Source organism: Akebia trifoliata, chromosome 6 (assembly GCF_017979445.1).
Source record: "Akebia trifoliata isolate Shusen 1 chromosome 6, ASM1797944v1, whole genome shotgun sequence".
NCBI lineage: Eukaryota > Viridiplantae > Streptophyta > Magnoliopsida > Ranunculales > Lardizabalaceae > Akebia > Akebia trifoliata.
Window position 1 is genome coordinate 20,343,221 of NC_141380.1, and position 24,779 is coordinate 20,367,999.

Consider the following 24,779-nt stretch of genomic DNA (forward strand, 5'->3'; position numbering starts at 1 on the left):
GCCACCTTTGTAGTATATGATATTTTAGTAATTTAATTATATTTAATTAATTTTTTAAAAGTTATCCATGTGCATTTAATCTTATACTATAAGATACTCAAATATTATAATATAAGATCTTGACAAAAGAAACCTAAATTTAAAAGAAGGTTGCTAAAATAGTATAGATATTAAAAATTTGTCTCATTAATTAATAGTATGACGAAAAGGAGGTGTCTCATCACTATCCAATATAGCTTGGGTGTGTGGCCTCCTACCACATGTGTTGAGAATTGTTAAAACTTTCAACAATTAATGGAATTGGTGCTTGGGATGAATTTTTTATCAAACACCTTAAATCTTACTGTTAAAATTTCATGCGAACAATTTTTTTGATTTATTATTTTGTAATATGATGCATATCCTAGGGTGTTTCTATGTTAAAGAAATGAGAAAAAAATGGGGAGCTATAAAATTCTATAAAATCAAGATTGTGGATTTAGATTGCCCCACCCATGATCATCATATCATTAAATAGTTTATTTGTGCATATCCAAATCAATATACGCCTTTAAATAAATGAAATAGGTTCAATCAATGCATAGACCAAACCCAAGTAATGCGGGGGGTGGGGTTGATTGAGCTTTTGTCCATGCACAAGGCAAACTTAATGGCCTCAAGGATATGAGCTGGTAGGTTTGGTTGTAAGCATAACCCGAACCTGCTCTTTTTTTCTCACCTTTTTCAATATGTAAGATATATATTTTTGATAATCAGACGCTCTTTTTTTACGCTCTCTTCACAAAACAATAGATCTTTACTTTGGGATACATAAGAACAAAGATTTATGTTTTTGTAAACGTACATAAAAGAGCGTCCGTATATGAATTCCTTATTTAATATTGTTGGTGGGACCCAAGGTGAAGGGAGGAAATCATGAAAACAATAAAGAAGAAATCACTCATTAAAATTTAGAGTCGTGATGTAGTGACTTTAAAATTCATACTTCGCTGACATGGAGGTGCATAGGGAAGGAAACTGAGACAGTGAGCATCCCACAGGTCGGGGCAAGTCAAAGTAGTGGGGTGCAGATTGAAGTAGAGTAGGCAGAGGAGACAAAACAGATTGAGATTGAAGCTGAGTAGGGTCAAGAAGAAATTTACTTTGTAATTCAAGCAAATATCTTATGAAGAATAAAATCCAATAATTGAAAAAAATAAAATTACTTCATTACTTTTCTCCCTCCCATCAAACAGAAATACACTGGTAGGTCAGATCACGACATCCAACACCATCACATTCATTGAAAATGAGCTTATACCAGAAGGGTGTGGCCACATAGAACTACTAAATATTGTAGTATTGTTTAAGAAGATGGTAGTAGCTCGAGTACTGATAGACAACAGGTCTGCACTAAATGTATGTCCGCTATCGACTTTGAAGAAACTAGGCATGGATTGAACACTACTCAAACCCAACAACAGAAAAATCTAAGCTTTCGATAGCTTGAGGAGAGAGTAAATAGGGAAGATATGTTTATCGGTTACAATTGGACCGTACACTTTTCAGATTACCTACGAAGTCACAAGCATATTAAATATCTTCAATTCCCTTCTAGGAAGGCCGTGGATTTACATGATAGGGGCATACCTTCATCTCTTCATCAGCATGTCAAATTCATCATAATCCAAGATCAAGTGATGGTATTGGCAGAGAAGCTAGCACCCGCTGACATATCTCCGGGCATGCCATATATAGATATGAAGGCTCAAGTGATCATCTCATGTATCACTCCTTTCAGCTTGAGTCTGTCAATTACATCCTGAGGGATAAGAAGATTGAGAAGGGGAGCCTATCACTGATAGTTATGATGATCTGTAGGGTAATAAAGAAGGTTGAGTTTTGTCCAAGAAGAGGTCTGAGAAAGAAGAATCAAAGCAAACCTAGGATTAGGATCAAAGCCTACCTGGATAGACAGACAAATAATGAACGCAAAAAATAAATAATTGAATTTGTCTAGGTTTCAGCATGGTGAGTCGGAGATTTGGATATGGGGAAAGTTCCCCACATCAGAGAAACCATCCCAAGGCTAGCTTCTAAAGCAGCAACTCCATGGTCAAAGTCATGAAACACCCAAATTTCTCTTCAAATCCCAACGATTCCTTTAGGATGATTTTTGAAATTTATTCAAGGAGGAATTTGAGAAAAAAGAACTCTTGAAAGTGGATGACGCTTGCAATGGCGACCCCATTTTCACATCCAATATTGATTTGGATTTAGTAACCATCCCACCTCTATTCGAAGCGATTCCATCTTTAGACAACTATTACAATAATGTGATGGTTATCACCACCGACTCAGGGAGGACCCTCTTCCCACCACCATCTATCTCACAAAGGACTTTTCCCTGAGAAACTAGGAGATCACCTTAGTGACACGTGAGGTCATCCAGGCCTCTAAATAAAATCTTTGTTAAATTCTCATTTTTTTCCCAAGGATCCTAATGGACCTCCATCCTCGGGAGGATTTGTTTTAAGAGGTCCAACATCTTTATTAACAAAACTTCAAAAAATTCAGAAAATCAAAAGTTTGCAAAAATGCCTGAGTTAGAGGGAAAGGAACATGAACAAAGCTTTGATCTTGCACCTTACTTTGATCTCATAGAGATTGAGGGAAAGTTTGAATTTAAAGAAGTAGAAGTACTAAATAAGATCAAGAAGTTAATAGAGCATCACATGGAGGGTGGTCAACCGAAGGTTGATGAGAGAAATTCAGTCAATAGGTCTAAAGAGGACCCAAAGATTGACAGAATTAGAAGCCTTCTTCATCTAACTAGAAGAACAAAATGATTGAGTTCTTGCGGTAGTACTAGGACATGTTCGCATGGTCTTACCAAGACATGCTTGGGCTCAACATAAATCTAGTTGTTCATCGTTTACTAATCCTTCCTTATTCAATGCCCATCAAGCAGAAGTTTCGTTGGTTAAAATCAGAGTGGACTATGAAAGTGAAAGATGAGATTATGAAGTAATTTTAAGCCAATTTCCTAGCAGTTTCTATGTATCTAGAACGACTTGCAAACATAGAGCCAGCACTAAAGATATATGGTAAAGTAAGAATGTGTGTTGATTGCAAAGACTTGAACAAAACCAGTCTGAATGATGGTTTTTTACTTCCACATATCGACACTCTCATTGATAATACAATAGGACACGGCATGTTCTCATTCATGAATGAATTTTCCAGGTAAAATCAAATCAAAATGACGAAAGAAAATCAGGAGAAGACATCCTTCATCACACCCTAGGGAAATTTCCATTACACGATGATACATTTCAACCTGAAGAATGCCGGGTCAACCTATCAGCTGATTATGACTGTGCTATTCCGAAATATGATACATAAGGAAATGAAAGTTTATGTATATGACATAATTGCCACTACAAAATTTTAGGTTCTTAGCGAGGGTCAAAAACCGCCGCTATTAGTAATAGTGATGGCCACGTGTGACACCACCTATGAAGCTCTATAGTGGCGGTCAAAAACCGCCGCTAATTGATTATATTACCGTCGCTATAGATATGAGTGAGACCTATAGTGACGGTCAGAAACTGCCGCTAATATATTATATTACCGTCTTTATAGATACAAGCGAGTCCTATGGTGACAGTCAGAAACCGTCGCTAATTAGTCTTTTACCATAGCAATAAATACAATTTTGAATACTTATAGTGGTGATAATGGCCACCGCTAATAAGATTTATTTATTTTTTAATTTCTTTTATTTTAAAATTATTTGTAATTAAATACCTATTTTTATACAACCTGTTAATTAAACACAATTACTTAGTAAATCAAATTAGTTAAGAGACAAGTACAACAAAATAATAAGTCAATTGAATTAAGAGTCAATGCTTATAAATCCATGTTTGATGCTTATAAATCCATGTTTATCACTCAAAAAACAAAAGCTATTTATCATGGTTGTTGTTGTGGACACTGATCATTGTCAGGTTGATTGTGCTGCTCATCAACCTACAATTCATATACATTAATCAAATTAGTCATATAAATAAACATTTATTTATTAATAAAATATTTTAAAGCACAGCATATTCGATTATCGGTGAGAATTTACCTTTCTTATTAGAGTAATGATCAATTCCTTGAGTCTCTCCACCTCAGTATCTCTCATAATCTGTTGTTGCTCCAAAGACTCTAATTTCTGTTTCAACCTATGTATCTCAGCAGAATCGCTAGAGGAATTTTCAGAATATGATGCAAATAATTTGCTAGGAGTCGGTCCCAAACCGACACCACGAACACGACCATGTCTATCAGGACCCAAGACTTGAGATAATATATCATTTCGACCTGTAATATCTTGAGAGTCTTCTGGTAATAAACTCAAAAGTTCTTTTATCTTGTCCTGTAAAATATTTTAAACATTCTTAGTATCTTTAAATTCAGATATTAATATAATTGATTAATACTTGATGAAAATTATCTAAAATTAAACTTACAATATTCTCTGCCGTGGCCAAATCATTGGGCTTGTGTGTCATGAGAAATAAGATTGCTCGACTTAGCTCAGTATTTGTTGAACTCTTTAATTTCTATGTGCATCACATTAAGATAATGACAACAAGATTAGTTTATAATATAAATAATTGGGCACGGAATTGATAGAAAACATAATAAAAATATACATATACCTCATCATATCTAATAGAAGTTATACTCTTCGTCCCAATTGTATGGGTCATTGTCTGTTGAGCACAATTTGCCTTATTTCTATGACTTCGAGACTGTACATTAAATAATTTGTGAAAAGTTAAATATATGAGATATAGAGTACTTTATAATTTCTTTGCAACTTTTCATAATTCAATATGTATAAATTTCAAATATAAATGTACCTGCCCCTCCCCTGAATTCCAAAAGGCTACGAGAGAATACCATTGAGCCTCCAAAACATAGGATGGACGATTGGCACATCGAATTGCATCATCTTTGTATTTATCATAAAATTTGATTTTCAACTTACATTTATGATCCCTCCACTTCTTGCCAATAGATTGTAACACAACTTGTTTAAGCGTGGGCGGGATATCAAATTTGGCCTGTATCAAAAATCAATTGAAAATTATGAGTCGAAATTGTTCAATGCTAAACTCATAAATTATCTAATATTATATTATAATTAATTTATACCAATGTTATTTGCCATGCATTTTCCTTCATTGATTCTGGCATTGCATGCCAATCAAGGATGTCAAGGGGAAACATATGGCCATCTCGAGCCAATATACCCAAGTATCTTTGGAGCTTAGCCATATGCTTCCCCACAGGCTGTCCATGGCTATCTCGCATTATTTCAAACCTTTCTCCTGACTTTAGATTCTGTAATGAAAGGCATCGAGTGCGGCCTCTTTTTCTCTTCGATTTTGTCCTCTTACCAGATGAACTTTGTCCAGGTTCCATCTGCAAATGTAAAGTGCAACAGAATGTTCAAAAGGGAGTATAATAATAATGCCACTTATAATGCCCCTTTCATGGTTACATGTTGATTGTGAAAAAGTATTTTCCAACTTATGGCATTTCTATAGGATATCCTTAACTTTAAAATCAACTGTGTTTGGATACATGCATGCATACAAAATCAAATCTAGAATAGTGTGCAAAAACACAGTTTTTTTTATCATAGATTTAATAATTAACATCACGGGCATAAAATCCCTTCATGGGCCCTTTACAGTCATGTAGAGGAAAATAATTCATAGTACATATCTCAGAATATGTGTTGACACTTGATCCACTCGCTCTCACTTCAATCTGAATTGAAATACATGATGTAAAATAACAAGAGAGAAAAATAATTATGATGTGCGGAATGACCTAAAACCTGATTTCACAGTGAGTTAATTTCCCATCCAATATCCATAAACCACCTATTAAGCCTGAATTCAACAAAGGCTCTCAACTTTCCATAACACAAAAGTACCTATGATAACAGCAATAGATCATTAACTTCTAGTTATCATTCAAGAGAAGATGAGAGAGTACTAGTTTGAATTAGTTTGCTTATTAATTAGGTGTTTGAGTCCTTTACAAATCACTTGATAACACAAACAATGGTTCTAATTGCAACAAAGTACCTATAATAACATATTACTCAATATAGAGCTGGAATTGTACCTGTGTCTTACAGAAGGTATGTGTGGGTATCTTTTTCTTCTCTTTTGGGCCCTAATGTTTTCTTGTGGGGGTTCTCTAGTCCTAGTGTATCATGCATAGTGACCTTTGGGTCTGAGTCTATTACTAAAGTACACATCTTATTTCTAAGCAAGTGACCCTTCCAATACATCCTATTTTTTTAAGGTCTAAAACCCCCTATTTTTAATGTTGGATTACTTATTTGGTAGCCTTAATTTCATGTAAACCAGTTCACACCCTTGTTTGTTTTTTTATTTTCATATTTTGGACTCTTTTGTGGGGTTACATTTTGAGTTTTGTCTTATATGTGAATCTTCTCATATTCTTTTTTTCCTTTGTTTTCATGTTAGAATGGGGATTCCTTTCTTTCCCAAGGGTCTTGTGGTTTTTTTTTTTTTTTGAACCTCTCCATTGATTTTTAACTTAATAGATTGCTAAAGCCTTATTTATTTATTTTTACTCTTTTGGATTTGTAGGGTACACTGGAAGAAGAGGGGAGGAATCAGGTTCACCATCAATGGTCACTCTTATTTCAATCTAGTCCTCATAACCAAAGTTGGAGGTGTTGGTGATGTGCATGCTGTTTCAATCAAAGGTTCAAAAACTGGTTGGCAACCATTGTCAAGGAATTGGGGCCAAAACTGGCAGAGCAACACTTACCTTAATGGGCAAAGCCTCTCTTTCAAGGTCACCACAAGTGATGGGCGTACTGCTTGCTGGTCCTTTGGGCAGACTTTTAGTGGAGGACAGTTCTATTAGAGTCCTCCCCCACCTCTAAAATAACAGAACCTCCTCTATATTTAGTAGTAGAAGTAGTGGTAGTATTAATGTATCATATGGTATATAAGTATATATTTGGGTGATGGGTCCATGTTGAGTCAACATGAGAAGGCTTATTTTAAAATGGCCTCCATCATTTTAATTTGATTCTTGTGTGATTTCTATTGTAATTGTGTGTGAGAGAGAACATAAGTAAGGTATTGTTCTGTTTAAGACAAATGGTGGCAGAGGTGGATTTCAACTACCCGCCCACTAGAAGTACTACCAGATTCTATTTTAAATCTTCGAAACCTTCAAATTTTATATCTTGAAATTAAACAAAATAAAGTGGTCACACCTTTGTTCGATGATTTTGCACTTTAGAAGAGATCCACTTTCTTTTTCTGCATGTCTTGCTTCCACTTGGGCTGCCTGTAAAAAGCTTCTTTTGCCATGCCCATAACAGTCTGGAACTCTTCGTCTGACAGATAAGCCTGTTAAATTGAACAAAAGAGAAAGAAAAAAGGAAATAAGGAATATGTAGGTTATAAAGTTGGCAATCAATCAGATCAGACCCAATTAAACTTATCATTTCTTTCTTCAAGATTTATCACTTTGACCTTCTTTGTCTCAGATAGGTCCTCCCAATAAACAATTCTTAAAATTGAATGACAAGAATGCATGGAATGCAAAAGATGTTACTGATTCTGTCTTATCTGACAAGTCTACATTGGTATTTGGTTTGTTCAGCTCTTTACTTGACACAGCCTTAAGTTTGCAACAATGATATTCATAACAGCAGTCACCTGCTGCCATTTCATGCCCACAGCAAGCCTTTTGGCTTGATTGCTTGAAACAAGAATGCTAAATAATTAAGGATAATTATATGAAAATTTGTTTGCTAGGCATACCTTAGAAGGTAGAGCAACTACAATTGTGAAAATGCAAGGGATCTCTTCAGCAAGTTGGAAGATAACACGCACAACAGTGAAAATCTAAAGATCCTTCAACTGCAATAGATACAATGAACCAAATGGTCAAGCAATCAAGCCAAAAGTCTTTAAATGATGAAAAAAATTCAATATGCTGATCTTTTCAAATTAGAATGACCACACAAACATTGTATAAGAGATGGTTGAGTAAATAGGGAACACAAATTCTAAAATCTAATTTACACCCCAAAAGGTAGAGTGCAAACCAAGTATTTTTACCACAAACTCTCCTCATCATTACAACAAAGATTAGAACTTCAAAACAAAAAAAAAAAAGCTACAACATAAACCAACAATCATTACAAGTGTCACCATTACAACAAATATTCTAGTATCAACAATCGTCATCAAAATCTGAATCAATTTCATTGTCAACAGATTCAATAGAAGAAGCAGGTTTCGAATAGAACAATTGAGGATGTGCATCCACTATTTCTCCAAGCACATCTTCCCTAACCCAACTAACATCGGCATCATCATCTCGTTCCAAAACCCGTAAGTGTTGATTTTTGAATGGCTCATTCTCCCAAACCACATCATCTTCAATATATTCGCCATTCATATCAAACAAATCCCTTGGTTTAGTCTTGATCACAAGTTGCCAATCTAGTTCAAGTGGATCTTGCACATAGAAAACTTGCTTTGCTTGAGATGCAAATACATACGGTCCATCAGATGGATGAGATCCTTCGAATAATAATCGTGTGAAGTTCACAAGAATAAATCCAAACTCATCAACCTTAATCCCTCTTCCTTGGGCCCTCACATCAACCCAATCACATTTAAACAATACCAATTTAAGACGTTGAGAATACGTCAACTCCACAATGTCAGTTAAACGCCCATAATACACTAAGTCTCCTGTAACAGGCCTTGTGTCCCTAGCACTTGCATAGCTTGTAGTATTTGCAGTGACTGCAACACCACTATTTTGAGTCATGCGTCCCTTTTCTTTATATACGGTTCGAAACCTATATCCATTTTGAACATATCCTTTGAGCCTTTTAGCTATTGAGTCTAGCAAGCCATATAATTTCATCTGGTACCATACTATTTGTTTGTTGTATTAGTTGAACCTATATAAAGAAATGAAGAAAATAAATATAACTATTGATACATAACTTAAGCAGTTAACTTATATGTATTAAGTGTGACTTACATGATTCTTGAACCAATCTATGAATTGGTCAGTGTGCATTTTTTGTATATCACGGACACGTGATCGTAATCGAGGATTTTGCATCTTAAGCTGTCGAACATGTTGTCTACAAGGTAGTGCACGTGTTAAGATTTGTATACATTTAGAGAATGAGAAAGGTATGATAATTCGCCTTACTCTAGATATACTGCAACTTTTTCGTGGTTGAACAATACATAACGATGCATTTGTTGCCATTCTATCTCACTCAAGAAAAATGGTTGGGTACTTCCTATCACACTTTCGTCAAGATTTCGTATCGGTCGATTGAGCTTTGTTTCAACATTATGTAAGTATCTTGAGCAGAATGTTAGACATTCTTCTGCCAAGTAACCTTCAGCAATGGACCCCTCTGGTTGTGTTTTATTACGTACATAACACTTTAGTTTGTATAAGTACCTATATGCACACAAATGTAAAATAGGTGAAAATATGGAAGTACGATAAGTCACATAGATGTTTGATAACTTATAAAGTATAAGGTAGATCTTTGATAACTTAAAAGGTATCAAAGACCTTTCAATGGGATCATCCAACGATATTGAACAGGTCCACCGAGCCTCGTCTCCATAGCCAAATGGATGGGCAAATGCATCATAATATCAAAAAATGATGGTGGAAAAATCCTCTCCAAATGACAAAGTGTAAGTACAATGCGTTCTTCCAATTGTATCATATCTTGTTCTTGATGGACTTTGGAACATAATTCTCTAACGAAATTACTTAATTCAATCAATACTGAACTGACATTCTTGGGTAACGACTTCCTCACAGCCAATGGTAGAAATTGCTACATTATAACATGTGAGTCGTGGCTCTTTAGTCCTGATATTTTGCGTTCTCTGATATTGACATGTCTTGCGATATTTGAAGAGTAACCATCTGGAACCTTCACACTCTTCAATACTTTACAAAATAATTCCTTCTCAGTCTTATCCATAGAGAAGCAAGCAGTAGGAAGATAAGCTTTATTTGTGCTAGGTAGCATTCGTGGGTGAAGAGAGTGTCTCACGCCCATATCTACCAAGTCGAGACGAGATTTTAAGTTATCCTTTGACTTTCCTTCAATATTCAACAATGTATCGAGTACATTATCACATACATTCTTCTCAATATGCATCACATCTAGATTGTGTCTCAATAAATTATGCTTCCAATAAGATAACTCAAAGAATATACTCAACTTCTTCCAATTATATGGCATGTTATTCTCACTTGCTTGTCTTGATCTCTTACTACCAATATGTTTACCTAAGTTAAAGGTAGTTTCATCGAGTTGATTCAACACATCAAACCCAGACATTGGAATTGGAGCAGATCTGGACTCTACATTGCCATCAAAGGATTTTTTATCACGTCGAAATTTGTGATCAATTGATAAGAATCGACGATTCCCCATGTAACAGTATTTTCGACCCTTGTACAAGTAACGACTGCATGTGTTCTTGTGACAGTTAAGACATGCAAGCTTCCCTTTCGTACTCCAACCAGACAAGATGGCATAACCTGGGAAATCACTAATGGTCCAAATCAATGCCGCACGCATCAAAAATGTCTCATTCCTTGAGACATCATAAGTATCTAATCCAGTTTCCCATAAATCTTTTAGTTCTTCTATTAGTGGTCTTAAGTACACATCAATGTCATTTCCAGGCCCAAGGGGACCTGGAATAAGCAATGATAGCATCATAGAAGACTATTTCATACACATCCAAGGTGGCAAGTTGTACGGAATTAGAACCACAGGCCATGTGCTGTGAGCAATACTCATTGTCCGGAATGGATTGCACCCATCACTCGTCAATCCAAGTCTAATATTGCGAGGTTCTAAAGCAAAAGAAGGGTTAATGTTATCAAAATGTTTCCATGCTTTAGAGTCTGCAGGATGCCTCAACATCCTATCCTTAATGCAACCATCATCATGCCATCTCATGACTGAAGCAGTTTTTGATGACATAAACAACCTTTGTAATCTTGGTTTCAACAGAAAATGACGTAAAATCTTGGCAGGGGTTTTCTTTTTATCACCTAGTGAGTCATCTTCCTTCCACCTTGAAACTCCACAAATGTCACAAACATCTTTATTATTAGCCTCCTTCCAATACAACATACAATCGTTGAGGCATGCATGAATTTTGTTATAGTTGAGCCCTAAATCTGTAATAATTTTCTTAGTTTGGGTGAAATTATCGGGCAATGTAGAACCCTCCGGGAGTACCTCTCTCAACAAATCAAGCAACATGGTAAATGACTTATTACTCCATCCAGCAAGACATTTTATGTGAAATAATCTCACGATGAATGACAACTTGGTGTGTTTCCTACACCCTGGGTACAATTCCTGTTCAGCATCATTTACTAGCTTGAAGAATTTCTCAGCATCTGCATTCTTGCCACTTCTTGTTGTCTGTGTCGAAACGTTAATATCACTAGTTGCATTGTGCATACCAAACAAATCGTGCAATAAATGTCCCATTTCTTCACCTCTCACATCGGGTTCAATATCCTCCACATGCGTATCGGATGAGGATTGTGCTATGTCTTCTCCATGAAACCACCATATAGTATAATTTTTATCAAAACCATCACATATCATATGATCATATGTTGTTACTTGATCTTTATACAACACGTTATTGCAGTTGGGACATGGGCATTTCAACATCCCGTTGATAGTTGCTCCGTGAGTAATTGCAAACTCAATGAAGCCTTTCACTCCTTCAATGTATTCCTGACTAAGCCTTGACTTAATGATCCAACTCCTATCCATGAGGTAGCTATGGACAAATACCTAAGGGAAAGAGATTCCAAATGCATTACTTTAATATACTTTGACACATGGAAGACTCAAGCTATATATCTAAACTAAATAATATTTAGTTTATAAGAAACACAATAATATTTAAACTGGAAAAAAGATAAAAAAGAACGTGCATTTATAAGAAAGCCTGTTTAAAATACAAATGTCGTTTTAAAATTGAAACAACAGATTTTTAATTCTCTACGTAATAATTGTTAGTTAGCCAAGTTCACACCAAGTCAAATATCTTCAAAGCATGCCTACCTATGTTGGAATTCTGAAAGCATTCAAATCTCAAAGACGTTCTAAATGTGGTGGTGATCTGTCATAATAAGCATACGGGTAAATGAATGATAACTCAATTTGTTAATAATAAAGTAATCCTATCTTTGAAAGTTATCTGAATATACACTACCTTACATGATTACAACAACTAGTTGGTACATTGGCTAGCATGCCTCATGACACATAAAGAAGACAACATATGTTGGCATGTAATTGATGGATGATCCTTGTAGCGAACATTAGCAAATAAAAAATTAACTAGAAGTAACTCATACCTTTATTAGCTTCTTCAAACAGATTGTAACCCTCTCCAAGGCTTCGACATCTTCATCTATCCCCAAATATTCGAATTGGAATCTGCAAAATGGAGAAATAAGTACAGAAATAAGTTATTTTGAATTCTGATATACAACCCTCTGTTTTTTACCATCTGTAAACCATGATCTGAATCCTGTTTTATTCATAAATGTATACTAAAATGGAGAAACAAAGTGATCTACTCAAAAGTATTCATGAAAAATAAAAAGGTGTTCCTAAAGGGTTGATTAGATGAAGGTTTTAAAAATGGCTGTTAATAATTGATTATTGATGATGAAATTATAAATGCCCGTGGTTCATAAATTCTTATATTTAACTTGTAAACTATTAGAACTTCATTAATTTCATATTTTTACGAATAAATTAATATTTATAAATCGAGGGAGTAGCACATCATATACAACAACAAATATTGCAAAGATAAAATAAAAATAAAAATGTGTGGTTGTAAAGGGAATAAAAGGGAAGGATTTGCGGGAAATAAGTTTAAAGTGAAGTGTCATTATCAACGATCAAAAAACAAAAAAACAAACAAACACACAAGATGGATGTAGAGAAAAATCTCCATTCAAAAAGGGAATAAAATTCTTTAGCAACATCATGCAATCACATAATTCATACTCCAATGAAAGAGGTTTGTATAGAAAACCCTTGCTCCTTGAATGCTGCGAAAACCCTGAAATCTTGCTCCTTGATTCTTGACTTTTGCTTCTTAAGCGTGATGTAGATGATTTGAGTAGAAGGAAAGAATATGTAGTATATTGTTAAAAAAAAAAGTAAATTAGAACTTAGAAATGAGTTAAAATGAGAGTAGAACTTATAACAGTAATCAAGATGAAATGGAAGAGATGTTTTTGATACATTATGTAAAACAATCGGATTTTTGTCGAGATCTAATCAAAGGATCCACGCACTCTCAAATACATAAAACAGTTATTTGGGAACTGTTTCAAGTAAATGTGTATTCCCAGCTTTATTTGGACACGGTAGGGGCTTTCAATAATGATGATGCTCACAAACCAATCTTCTCATTTCAGATTTTAATCAAACAGGACAATAATGAAGGTTTTTCTTGATGAATAAACAAGAATCGAAACCCCTACCTCAAAGCAAAAACAATGTTGCTCTAATCACATTTGCTAAAATAAAAAATACATCACCAGGTAAAATTTACCTACTGCAAGATGACGAGACTTCGAATGAAAACAAAGTCAGAAAATAGGAAAAAAATACAAAAATAGAAAGCAAAGACAAATAAAAATTCAAAGATCCAAGTAAATGAGAAGGATAAGTGGTCATACAAGAAACACAGCTTTGTCAACTTGCCCAAGGTTTCTGGAATGGGACCAGTGAAATTGTTTAGGTAAAGATCCAAGCTCACTAAGCTTGTCAAGTTTCCAAGGTCACTAGGAATCGTTCCACTTATGTTATTACTATAAAATTCATTGTCATAAACGAAAGAGGCAAATTCAATCATTTTGTAATCTGAAAGGATTACAAGAATATCACTAAAACCTCTAAGAGGAAAGCATAAAAATACCATCCATATACAAAATATACACACGGCATCATGCATTTGAAGTGATTATTGATCAAAACAATATGACATAGAACACACATTTTTGAAAGAAAATATTATTATGTGCTATAATATGAGCAATACAACACAAGGTGCAAAATGGCATATGCACATGAACACACATCTTGAATTCTAGAACCAATCAATGGCGAAGTTCTCAACATGATGTAATCTGTAATTGCAATAGCAACATCATTACAGCAGGTTGGATCCTTTTTTACACTTTCATCAAAAGAAGTTAAATTTTTTGAATTTTATACAGTGATAGCACATTCATAGTGATTGGGAGTCCATGAGTATAGTTGTACACAAAAATATGTGATATCAAATCTACTGCCGAATTTGGTAACACATGCATGATAACAAGTACAGTTCTACAACAGGTTAAACAAATGTTGGCTAATGTCCCTGCTCTAAAATACATCAAGTAAAAAGTGTTGAACATATAAAGCAAATGTTGGAGAAACAGTAAGAAATTTAACTAATTATCCGAATAAACATTTGCAGTATAGAAATGTATGAGTGCTTATTCTTCTAAAGAGGTCCCCACTGGTTTTATAAGCTTTGGGTGTTGATGACTTCAAAGCTCATATTTATTGGAGAGGACCTTAGGTAGCTCTTTGAATATCGGATCTACAAACCATGTCTGTAGTGTTCAATGACCAGCTTAGAGTTGGTCCAATTAGTTTTAAGCGTGAAAATTACCAAATAGACTGGCAAACATGTGTATGAACTATGAAACATATTGAAAAAATTGAAATTTAGGGACTAAAGCAGGCCTAGACATGTGCTTTAAGTTTCATCAAACTATCTAGCTTGGTGAAGATTTTAGCTTTGTTGTCTTCTTTAATTGTAGTATAACTAATTAGTCAAATCCTATGCCAACAATACACTAAAGCCAACTGCCAAGTAAATATTCATGTTTTGTATCCTTATGTGTCAGATAGCTATAAAACAATATGCTTTTAAGTAGTTGTGTAGGTGCATATAACGTCTATGTAATGATGAAAAGCTGAAGCAAGTGTCTATTCTTATGAGAAGTAGAATATAAAAGTAAATTGGCACAAATATAAGTTTGTGACCCACCCACAAACTTAAGAAATAATACACCTCTCTATCTCTAGTCTCTTCTCTTCAGTTCAGCTCTTTAAAGAACAAAGCTATATATCTCTGTTTTAGTGCTTTGGTCCCATTTGGCTGCAATAGCAGCAACTTATGTGGTGATTGAATCGAACTCCTTTTGATATCAAATTCATCAAACCAAACCAATCTCAATCACCAATAAGTGTAAGGCTCTATTTGGATGCCAATATTTCTTCAAAAGATGAAAAAAATCAATTGATCAATCTTCTTATTCAACCATGAATCCACAAAGTTCACAATGTACTCTTACACTCAGCCAAGTCCCATAGGAATTATCACAACCACCACCACCACATGGGTCTTTAAGCATAAGAGAGACAATAAAAAGTTTAAATCTGGATAGCAATAGCTATGACATGGAATCCTTCAACTTGGCACCAATCTCTGATGCTTCTACACAACTGCACATTGGTGTAAATCATGGATGCTTCTATAAAAATCTTGTTCACTTGTGTTCCTAATTTCCGTAAGGTAAGTTACATTGTACTCCAATAATTGTTCTATATGTTCATTCTAACAGGTCAATGATCCTGGGATTACTAACTTCTCAATTTTCTGATTATTAAAAATGTTAAAACATAAGGATAACAAATTATTAAAAATGTAAAGGCCATTTGATTAAAATGTAATCAAAGAAATGGATTCCCAACAGAAACAAAAGAATAATGACGTAAAGGCCAGCCTTAAACAAGATTGCAACTCAGTTTCTTGGAGATGATCTTCTTGTGGATAGGATATTTATTATAATTCTGTTAATACAAAAAGCTTTTTAATCAAATTAATCTAGTTTTATGAAATGTGTTCAAGTTGTCTTGTAAATAGACTTTGTAACCAATTAGTTGATCCAAGTTGTCTAGGAAATAGACTTTTATGTAGACATCTGCTGATAAGCCTTTTGCTTAATAAATCCGTTCAAATGAATGGCAATTAAACCAAATTGTCGCCACTATAATATTGTCGCTAAAAACTCACAATTTTGTAGTGAAAATTTACTCTACAAAGACATGGATTGAACCTTTAGTGCTAATTTCTAGAAGAGAAAGCAATGAACAATCCAGATTGACATGATCATTGTTTTCAGTAGTATTGAAATATATGTTTACATTTGAAGGCTGAAAGCAAAAAATAGAACTGACCTTCTTCATGTAAAATCAAGCTTCGTCTTTAGCTAGCTGGACACTGTATCCATGTTTTATATCTGTGTGAAATCAACAAAATCTAATTAGCAATCTAGTATATTATTCACATTTAAAAGCACAGATGCCTCGAAATAGCGATTTAGTATATTAAATCATATCTAATGTTTACTAGTTAGTTCATCATTGATTTGAGCATTTTGATCTCAATCTATAAACTAAGTGAAAATCGCCAATCTAAAAACTGGAACAACTGAGATTGATTTGATCTCAAATCAATCTGATTAAATCTCCATTTGATTAAATCGAATGAGAAGATACAGAGAGAGAGACGAAGAAGACGATACCTGTCAGCAAAAGTAGATCGATTTCCGCCATTAATACCGAGAGAAAGAAGATATTCAACAAAATTTCCCCATTAATTTCGCCATTAGAGAAGAAGATGCAGAGAGAGCAGAGAGAGACGATCGTCTTCAACAAATTTTCGCCATTAGAGGAGAAGATGTAGAGAGAGAGAAGAGAGAGACGTTTGTCTTCAACAAATTTTCGCCATTAGTTTCACCATTAGAGGAGAAGATGCAGAGAGAACAGAGAGAGACGTTCGATTTCAAAACGAATCGATAATTTTCGCGCGAGAAGGATTTTGGGAATTTTTCTACGGAGAAGTGATTTGGTACATAAGGAGCAGCGTTGGTTAAGTGGAAAACCTGAGTTTTAGTGATGGAAATTTTAACTGCTGCTAAAAATTTGTCGCTAAACATCAACGATTTTGTAGTGTGCCAAATCCATCTTGGAAGAAGACCACCTCGTCAATCTACGCAAGATTTTCAACTGAATGAGAAATTATAGCTTGAGGCTTAATCCCTCGAAATGTGTTTTCAGGGCAACCTCTAGAAAATTATTAGGCCTCATCATCAATAGAAGAGAAATTGAATTAGACTCGACTAAAGAAAGATCGATCATTGAGATGCAAACGCCCACTACAGTGGCTCAATCAATGCTTGAAAGTAGCCCACCCAGTTGATGAAGCTCTCCTCTAAAGACTCAAAGAAGCCATACCAACTCTCCTTCCCGAAAGTGAACTCAAGATAGTCCCTCTTCGACATCAATTGTACTAAGTTGATGCTAGTAGCAAAGGGACGCTTGATTGGTTTCATGTCGGACAAATGATCGAAGACCCAAAGCTACAATTGGGCAAGGAAGTAATTTAATAAATAGCATAATCTAACCAAAAACCTATAAAAGTTGAAAATGTCTTCCAAAACCAAAAAAAAGAAAATCAAATAGCAAAATTTTCAATAAAAAGTGTAGCATTTTTGCCTATAAAAAGGGTGCACAACTTGAGAAAAAGTGTTTTCGCCTAACAACACAAGATGTCAAGGCCATATAAAATTCGACCACAATCATTGGAGCTAGCCAACTTGACCCCATGAACTTCAACGATGATGTCCATGAGAGAGGGATCCATTAAGTCGTCAAATCAAGGGAATAAAACTTGATTCTCAACCATCATGGTCAAAGTAAATTGATGCCTCATATCTTTGGTTGCAAAGGTTTTCTCAAAATTAAAGAGTTTTGTTAGGTGAGTTAAGGTGGAAGAACTATCTAGATTCTCCAATTCAGGGCATGGGATTCCAAGAAACCTTACCACTTCATTCCGATAGCCATCACGAAGCAGTGGGAAAACCACCTAGTGGAATAACGCAACCCTAGAATCCTTTCGAACTCTTCAATGGATGGGGTGAGTTCATGCTCCCCGAATCAAAACATTCCCCTCCAAGATCCAAAGAGCTATCAAAGCCTCAATTAAGTCCCACTTAACCTTGACCTCAAATAAAGAAGGGGTGAACCCTAATTTATTTTCATCCCACCTATCTTTCTCTTCTTAATAATAGATTTGATTCATCAAGTGGTAAAAGAATTGTTGATAGAATACCGATCCAAGTGTGGGAGTCGAACTCTAGGAGAGTTAGATCCCTTCCTAATCTCATAGTTGTTTGTTCTTGGGGTTGATAGGCTCCATGGTTAACTTCTAGGGCAAATGAATTGAAAAATTACAAGAAAATTTGCATTTTCACTACTATGGTACGGAAAAGACACTTTCAAGGAAAATTTTAGCCATTTTTCGAGGCCTGACCGAAGCCCCCATCTCATTACCTTTTTTAAGAATCTTGAAATGTTGCATATTCCCCTAGTGAACCCCTATTTGGCCATTTTCATAAATATCCCCAGGGACTTCGCATTTTTCAAAAGAGGATAGAATTTGCGTTATCTAACCAATAATTTCCTTAAAGAGTTAACAAGCATTTTAGGATTCAAAATATCAATCATTTGGAAGTCAACCAAAAATAAGAAGAAGCAAGCAAGGTAAAGTCGCAAAAGTACAACAACCAAAACAATAGGTAAGAGCACACATACAAGTTTGGTTACATTAATAATCCAAGTATAGGTACATCTTTCAACCTACAACACCACTAAAATCACAAAAGAGGTAAGAAGGTCGCTTTTTCTTCACCCAATTAGGACCCCTACTAATTCAATGGCGATATGTGATAGTCTTATCAATGTATAATGTAGTTTAGGAATAATCATTTGTGGAGGTAAAGTAGTTCTCTCCACTGCGATTCCTAGCTCAGGCTCGAAATGGAGCTTACATGTTCATTCCTCGTGAACAAAAGTACATTGGGATATTTCAAACCCTAGAAACCAACAATCAACACATCCAAAATTAGTGGCTCGAGCCACCTCCCAAATGAACCTACTATCAAAATGCAGATACCTCATAGGTCCAAAGTCACTAGCACGAAACAGCTCGACTAGAAGTTCGGGGATATAAGGAGTCTGATCCCCATAACTGTGGGAGTAGGAAGCACCACTCCGAAAGCTCCTTAAAAAAGAAAAAAAATAAGAATAAATAAATAAATAACGACACAATGCATGAAGAATTGAATGCTAACAATTACGTTATTTTTACTTACCCATTATGGTGCGAGAGATGGCTAAGACGACGAGCTAGCACCCCTACGAGCCCTATGAGAATCCTATAAGAAACATTAATTATGAGTCCAAATGGTAGCTAAGAATGTGGAAAAAGGAATGATATAACGGGAATACCCTTTCTTGCTTCAAGAAAGCAATCTGGGAAGCCTGCATAGTTACTCTCAACTCTCTATGCTCCTCCCGCTCATGCAATGCAGCATCTTATGCCTCCCGCAACATAACATCCTGGGGAATATTTGATAAACAAAGAATGAGAACTTCCAAAGGAAATAAGTAGAAAAAACGAAAATGAGCAAAAGATTACCTGGCCCTCATAATTCAACAAATAAGCTCCTTAGAAGTCCCTGGTGCATAATTATAGGAGTAAGGATGCATCCGATTGACACCAGGCTAAACAACTCATCGTAGTTGCCTAGAGGGACTAATCACTCCCCAGGCACCCCCCTTAATATGCAATTGGCACCTCATCATTGTCAACTCCTTAGCATATCCTCTTGAGAGGATCACAAGGGATACGTGGCTTCCTGTGGCACTAGAAAGAATGACCCTTTCCCATATAGTACACATACAACAATCCTACGATATAACACGGAGAATCAGCCTCTAGAAATCCATATGTCAAGCTCGGGTATAGTCTAGATGTCGAAAAACCATGAGGGGAAGCTCATGTGGTCGGGGATTCAAAATTTGGAAAAAAAAGATATGGCAAGAGGTAAATACAAAAAAAAAAAGAAATAAGTGAGCTACAAGGCAAAAGAGCACTCACGTTTCTTCAAAAACATCGATCAAGATGGGACTGGGCAGACAAACCCTGATTTTTCTACGATCTTTTAGGCCGTGCATCCAACTTGTGACCTATGGGGTTGGCTCTTTTAAAAGGAATCTTGAGCCAATAGAACTAGAAGTAACGGTGGTTGAACAACTACAAGGTTAACACATAGCAGGAAAGAGGAAAATATAACAACTAGAGGAATAAGAAAATAATGCACAAGGTATACCTCTAAGAAGGGCCAAAAGAAATGAGCGGGACATCCTGTCTCCAAATTAGGACATGATATCCTAGACTATACGAGTCATGCCCCCCCCCCCCCCCCCCCTCCCCAAAGATCCCGAATATGAGACTCCCCTAATTATACTGCCCAACACATTTTATGTCATATGTAGCAGATAAGAAGGTAGTATCCATAGAAGTTCGATCGTCAAAAAAGAAGAAAATACTCAGCATGAGCAAAAACAACTGCTTAAACATAACCATAAAGTGAGGATGGTCACGAGTAACAGTCATGTAAAGGTTGCCAACAAGATATATAGATGACTATCAAGGGAAATTAACTCGGCGCTTCCTGTCCCACATACTCGAGGGATGCAAGTCAAACCTAGCAACTCACATACCTTATCCAAAGTCAAGACAGCCACAAGAACGGACTGACCCTCCATGGTGATGCCAACAATGTTAACAAATTCATATGACTAGATCCCGAGCTCGACGTTCGGATGGAGGAACATGTGTGTATGTGGAAACTATTGCTCCCAAAACAACTTTACTAAAGTACGGTCCACTAAAAAATGAAAGATTTTCACAAATGTGTCAAAGCCCGCTAATGCCATTTATGCTTTCAAAGCATCTAAAGACTCGTGATAAGTATTGCAAAAGGTATACCAGCTACCCTTGAAATACCCATTTGGATAGGGTACATCAATCCCAGTATGAGCACACTATATATATGACATCGGAGACCAATCAATAGTGGAGTATCATGTACCTGTGCTACCACCTTTATAAAGATAATCACATGTAGCTCTCTCGTGCCCTCTTCATCTATTGGCTCTGCATGCTCCTTTACCTTAGGAGGAATTTCCTCAATGTGAGGAACCAGGATGGCCTCATAGTCCTCTTGAGGAACACAAAGTCGTTCATTATCAGGATCCTCGTCATCTTCAGGAAGGGCGGCCTTCTTCCCACGAGACTTACTGGAAGAGCCATTTCCTCATTTAATCAGATTGAAGTGAGGCATCTGAAAATAAGAGGAAGAAAATAGACTCATCAGAATTCATAGATATATAGATATATATATATATGGTCCCGTTCAGTAACAAACATTTTGACAAACATTTTGGCAAAATATTTTTCAAAACATGGGTTAGAGGTTTTGGAATGGGCTGATTTTTGGTGAGGATGGTCTCTACGGTGAGGAGATCATCCTCACCAAAAATCAGCTCATTCCAAAACTTCTAGCCCCAGTTTACAAGTTGAAAAATCGTGAACCGTCCATTTTTTATAAACCATTTGTGATGGGGTTAGAAGTTTTGGAATGGGCTGATTTTTGGTGATGATGATCTCCTCACCGTAGAGATCATTCTCACCAAAAATCAGCCCATTCCAAAATCTCTAACCCATGTTTTGAAAAATGTTTTGCCAAAATGTTTGTGCTGAACATTTCCCATATGATATATATATAGGGGCGGTTCAAGGGCCATATGAGAAAACATATGAAAAAACTTTCGTTTTCAAAATAAGAGTTAGAGGTTTTGGATTGAGCTGATTTTTTGCAAGGATGGTCACTATGATGAAAAGATCATCCTCACAAAAAATCAGCTCAATCAGAAACTTCTAAATCCATCAAAAGTGATTTACAAATTAGTGATAAAAATTAGTAAAAATTCGACGGTCCACATTCTAAATCACTTTTAATGGGGTTGGAAGTTTTAGATTGGGATGATTTTTTTTTTTTTTTTTTGGATGATCTTCCCATCATAGAGATCATCCTCACAAAAAATCAGCTCAATCCAAAATTTCTAACCCATATTTTAAAATTTTATTAAAAACGAAAGTTTTTACATATGTTTTCTCATATGGCCCTTGAACCTGACCCATATATATATATATATATATATATATATATGGGAGCGGTTCAGCAGCCCCATTATGGTGCCCCATATGGTGCCATGCATTTTTCAAAACATGGGTTACAAGCTTTGGAATGAGCTGATTTTTTTTTAGGATGATCTCTATGATGAGAGATCATCCTCACCAAAAATCAGCTCATTTCAAAACTTCTAACCCCGTCAAAAGTGATTTACAAAAATTGGACGGTCCACAATTCTTCAACTTGTAAAATAGGGTTAGAAGTTTCAAAATGAGCTGATTTTTTGTGAAGATGATCTCTTCACCGTAGAGATCATCCTCACAAAAAATCAGCCTATTCCAAAACTTATAACCCCATCAAAAGTGATTTACAAAAAATGCATGGCACCATATGGGGCACCATAAGGGGCTGTTGAACCGCTCCCTATATATATATATATATATATATATATATATATATATATATATATATATATATATATTAAAAAATAAAAATAAAAGATGAACGCTATGCAAAAATAATAGTTTTCCAAGATACATAGCCGACCACCCTCCAGCCATTGGGAAAATTTGCCAAACACTCGGTGTGCCCATTCCATATCCCTAACCCAATAAAATCCCACCAAGTAATCTCACTCAAAAGCATGCCCCCACCATGCCTCAAACGTGCTTGTAAACACCCCATTTTTTTGCATCCGCCTGACTTGGTGATCCGTCACCCAGTTGCTGTTGATTCTTCATAATGAACGCAAAGAACTCGAAAGCTTGTGAGAAGTCTTCTTTCAATTCCCTCTATCTTCTAATTTTATTCTCTTCTTTCTCTTAACCATGTGACATAGAATTACACACGCTCAGGATCGCTAAACTTTCCATCCAACTTAGCAAGCATATACGCTTAGCTTCGCTACAAAGTTTGATAACTTAGAAACCTCGCTATGCTAAACAAATGTGACCTCAAGACTTAGAAATAATCACATTGGGACTAAAAGAAACCTCATTCCAAAAGTCACCAAAATCTGAAAATTTTAATAAAATAACGAAAATACCCCTCATAAAATTTATGAAAAGTCTCGAAAGTACCTCCATTGCACTCATAATGGGATTTCAAGTCTAACAGGACCCAAATTGATGAAATCGAAAAAATTTATGAAAAAATCTTAAAATGACAAAAATACCCCTTGATGTCCAACTTGAACATAGAGACATTGACTCTTAGGAAAATCAAAATTCAAACGATTAACTTGAAAATCTTAAATCAAAATTCAATCAATCGATCAACATTGAAATTAAAAATAAAATCGACCAATCAACATTCAAATTAAAATTCGATCAACCAAACAAATTGAAATTAAATCTAATCAACCAATTAACATTCAAATTAAAATTCGATCAACCAATTAACATTCAAATTAAAACCTAATCGATCAATCAAATTGAATTTAAAATTCACTCGACCAATCAACATTCAAATCAAAGTTCAATCTACCAATTGAATGGAAACTTTAATTTAATTAACCAATCAAGATCAAAAAGAAAAACACATCAAAATAAATTTTAACTTAATCAAACCAAAATTAAAAATAAAAAATAAAAAAAAAATTGATCATTGATGTTCCATAGGTTGCGAAGCATGGGATCATGGTCCCATTCCTTCTAAACTCAAATAGAGAGATATTCTCTTTTTGGTTCGGTCAAAGAATAAGCAAATAAACGAAAGAATAAATAAAACAAAAGAAGAAACAAATAAAGAAAAGAAGAGCAAGTTGCTAAAAGGAAAACCTAGAAGACATCTATAAAAAGCCTATCTTTCTCTTAAGAGAGAGGGAGCTGACATTCTTGAACAAAACAAGAAGGAATCTGACATTTTGGACAACCAAAGGAGGTGGCTGACATTTTTTTAAAGAAAGAAAAAACTTTCACATTTTTATATTAGAGAGAAAAAAAAATAGCAAGAGGTTTTTGGTCTCTCTCTCATTCACATCTATGCAAAGAGGCTCTCTTCTTGGACAGTAACCAAAGGGAAAACGAAGAGGAAAAGAGAAGAAGAAAAAGAAAGAAACTTGACCATTGCTGCCCCCTATTCTTCCCCATAAACCTGCAACTTCCACCATTGATCACATCCCCCTTGCTGCCCCCTCTTCTTCTCCATTAACCTGTAATTTCCATTATTGATCACAGCCCTAAACGTCCTCTAATTACCCCATTTCAGTTCAAAACCAACCCCTATTTTGGCCATTAAAATAGTCCCTTAACAACCTCATTTCAGTCCAAAACTAGTCCCTATTTTGGCCATTAAAATAGTCGATTAACAGTCACATTTCAGTTCAAAACCAGTCCCCTTGCCATCCCATTTTCTCCTTGAGAGTATCCCAACAACAGCACTACTCATCCTCTATTTCTTTTCTCTTATCTTGAACCACCCACAGCAACCATTGCCATTCTCTTTTCTCCTCAAGAATGTCCTAACAACAGCACAACTCATCCTCTATTTATTTTCTCTTATCTTGA

The 24,779-nt window shown here is 35.4% G+C and overlaps 1 protein-coding gene across 1 annotated transcript; it reads right to left on the bottom strand.

The window, feature by feature from the left end:
- Positions 1-4,857: 4,857 nt before the first annotated feature.
- Positions 4,858-24,420, bottom strand: LOC147400381 (uncharacterized). Its single transcript, XM_086444581.1, has 8 exons — positions 24,367-24,420; positions 21,169-21,372; positions 19,384-19,481; positions 19,185-19,292; positions 13,849-14,064; positions 7,313-7,448; positions 5,207-5,463; positions 4,858-5,102 (listed from the first exon to the last, which is right to left on the bottom strand). Exons 1-8 carry the CDS (start codon positions 24,418-24,420, stop codon positions 5,018-5,020), a joined length of 1,158 nt encoding a protein of 385 aa, XP_086300707.1. The 3' UTR covers positions 4,858-5,017.
- Positions 24,421-24,779: the final 359 nt, after the last annotated feature.

Coding starts and splice junctions, on each gene's coding strand:
- LOC147400381 (XM_086444581.1), bottom strand. CDS start 24,420: ATGGAGAAGAAGAGGGGGCAGCAAGGGGGATGTGATCAATGGTGGAAG. Junction 5,464..7,312: donor TGCAAAATCATCGAACAAAG/GTGTGACCACTT, acceptor TTACATTTGCAG/ATGGAACCTGGACAAAGTTC. Junction 5,103..5,206: donor TCAATGAAGGAAAATGCATG/GCAAATAACATT, acceptor TTTTTGATACAG/GCCAAATTTGATATCCCGCC.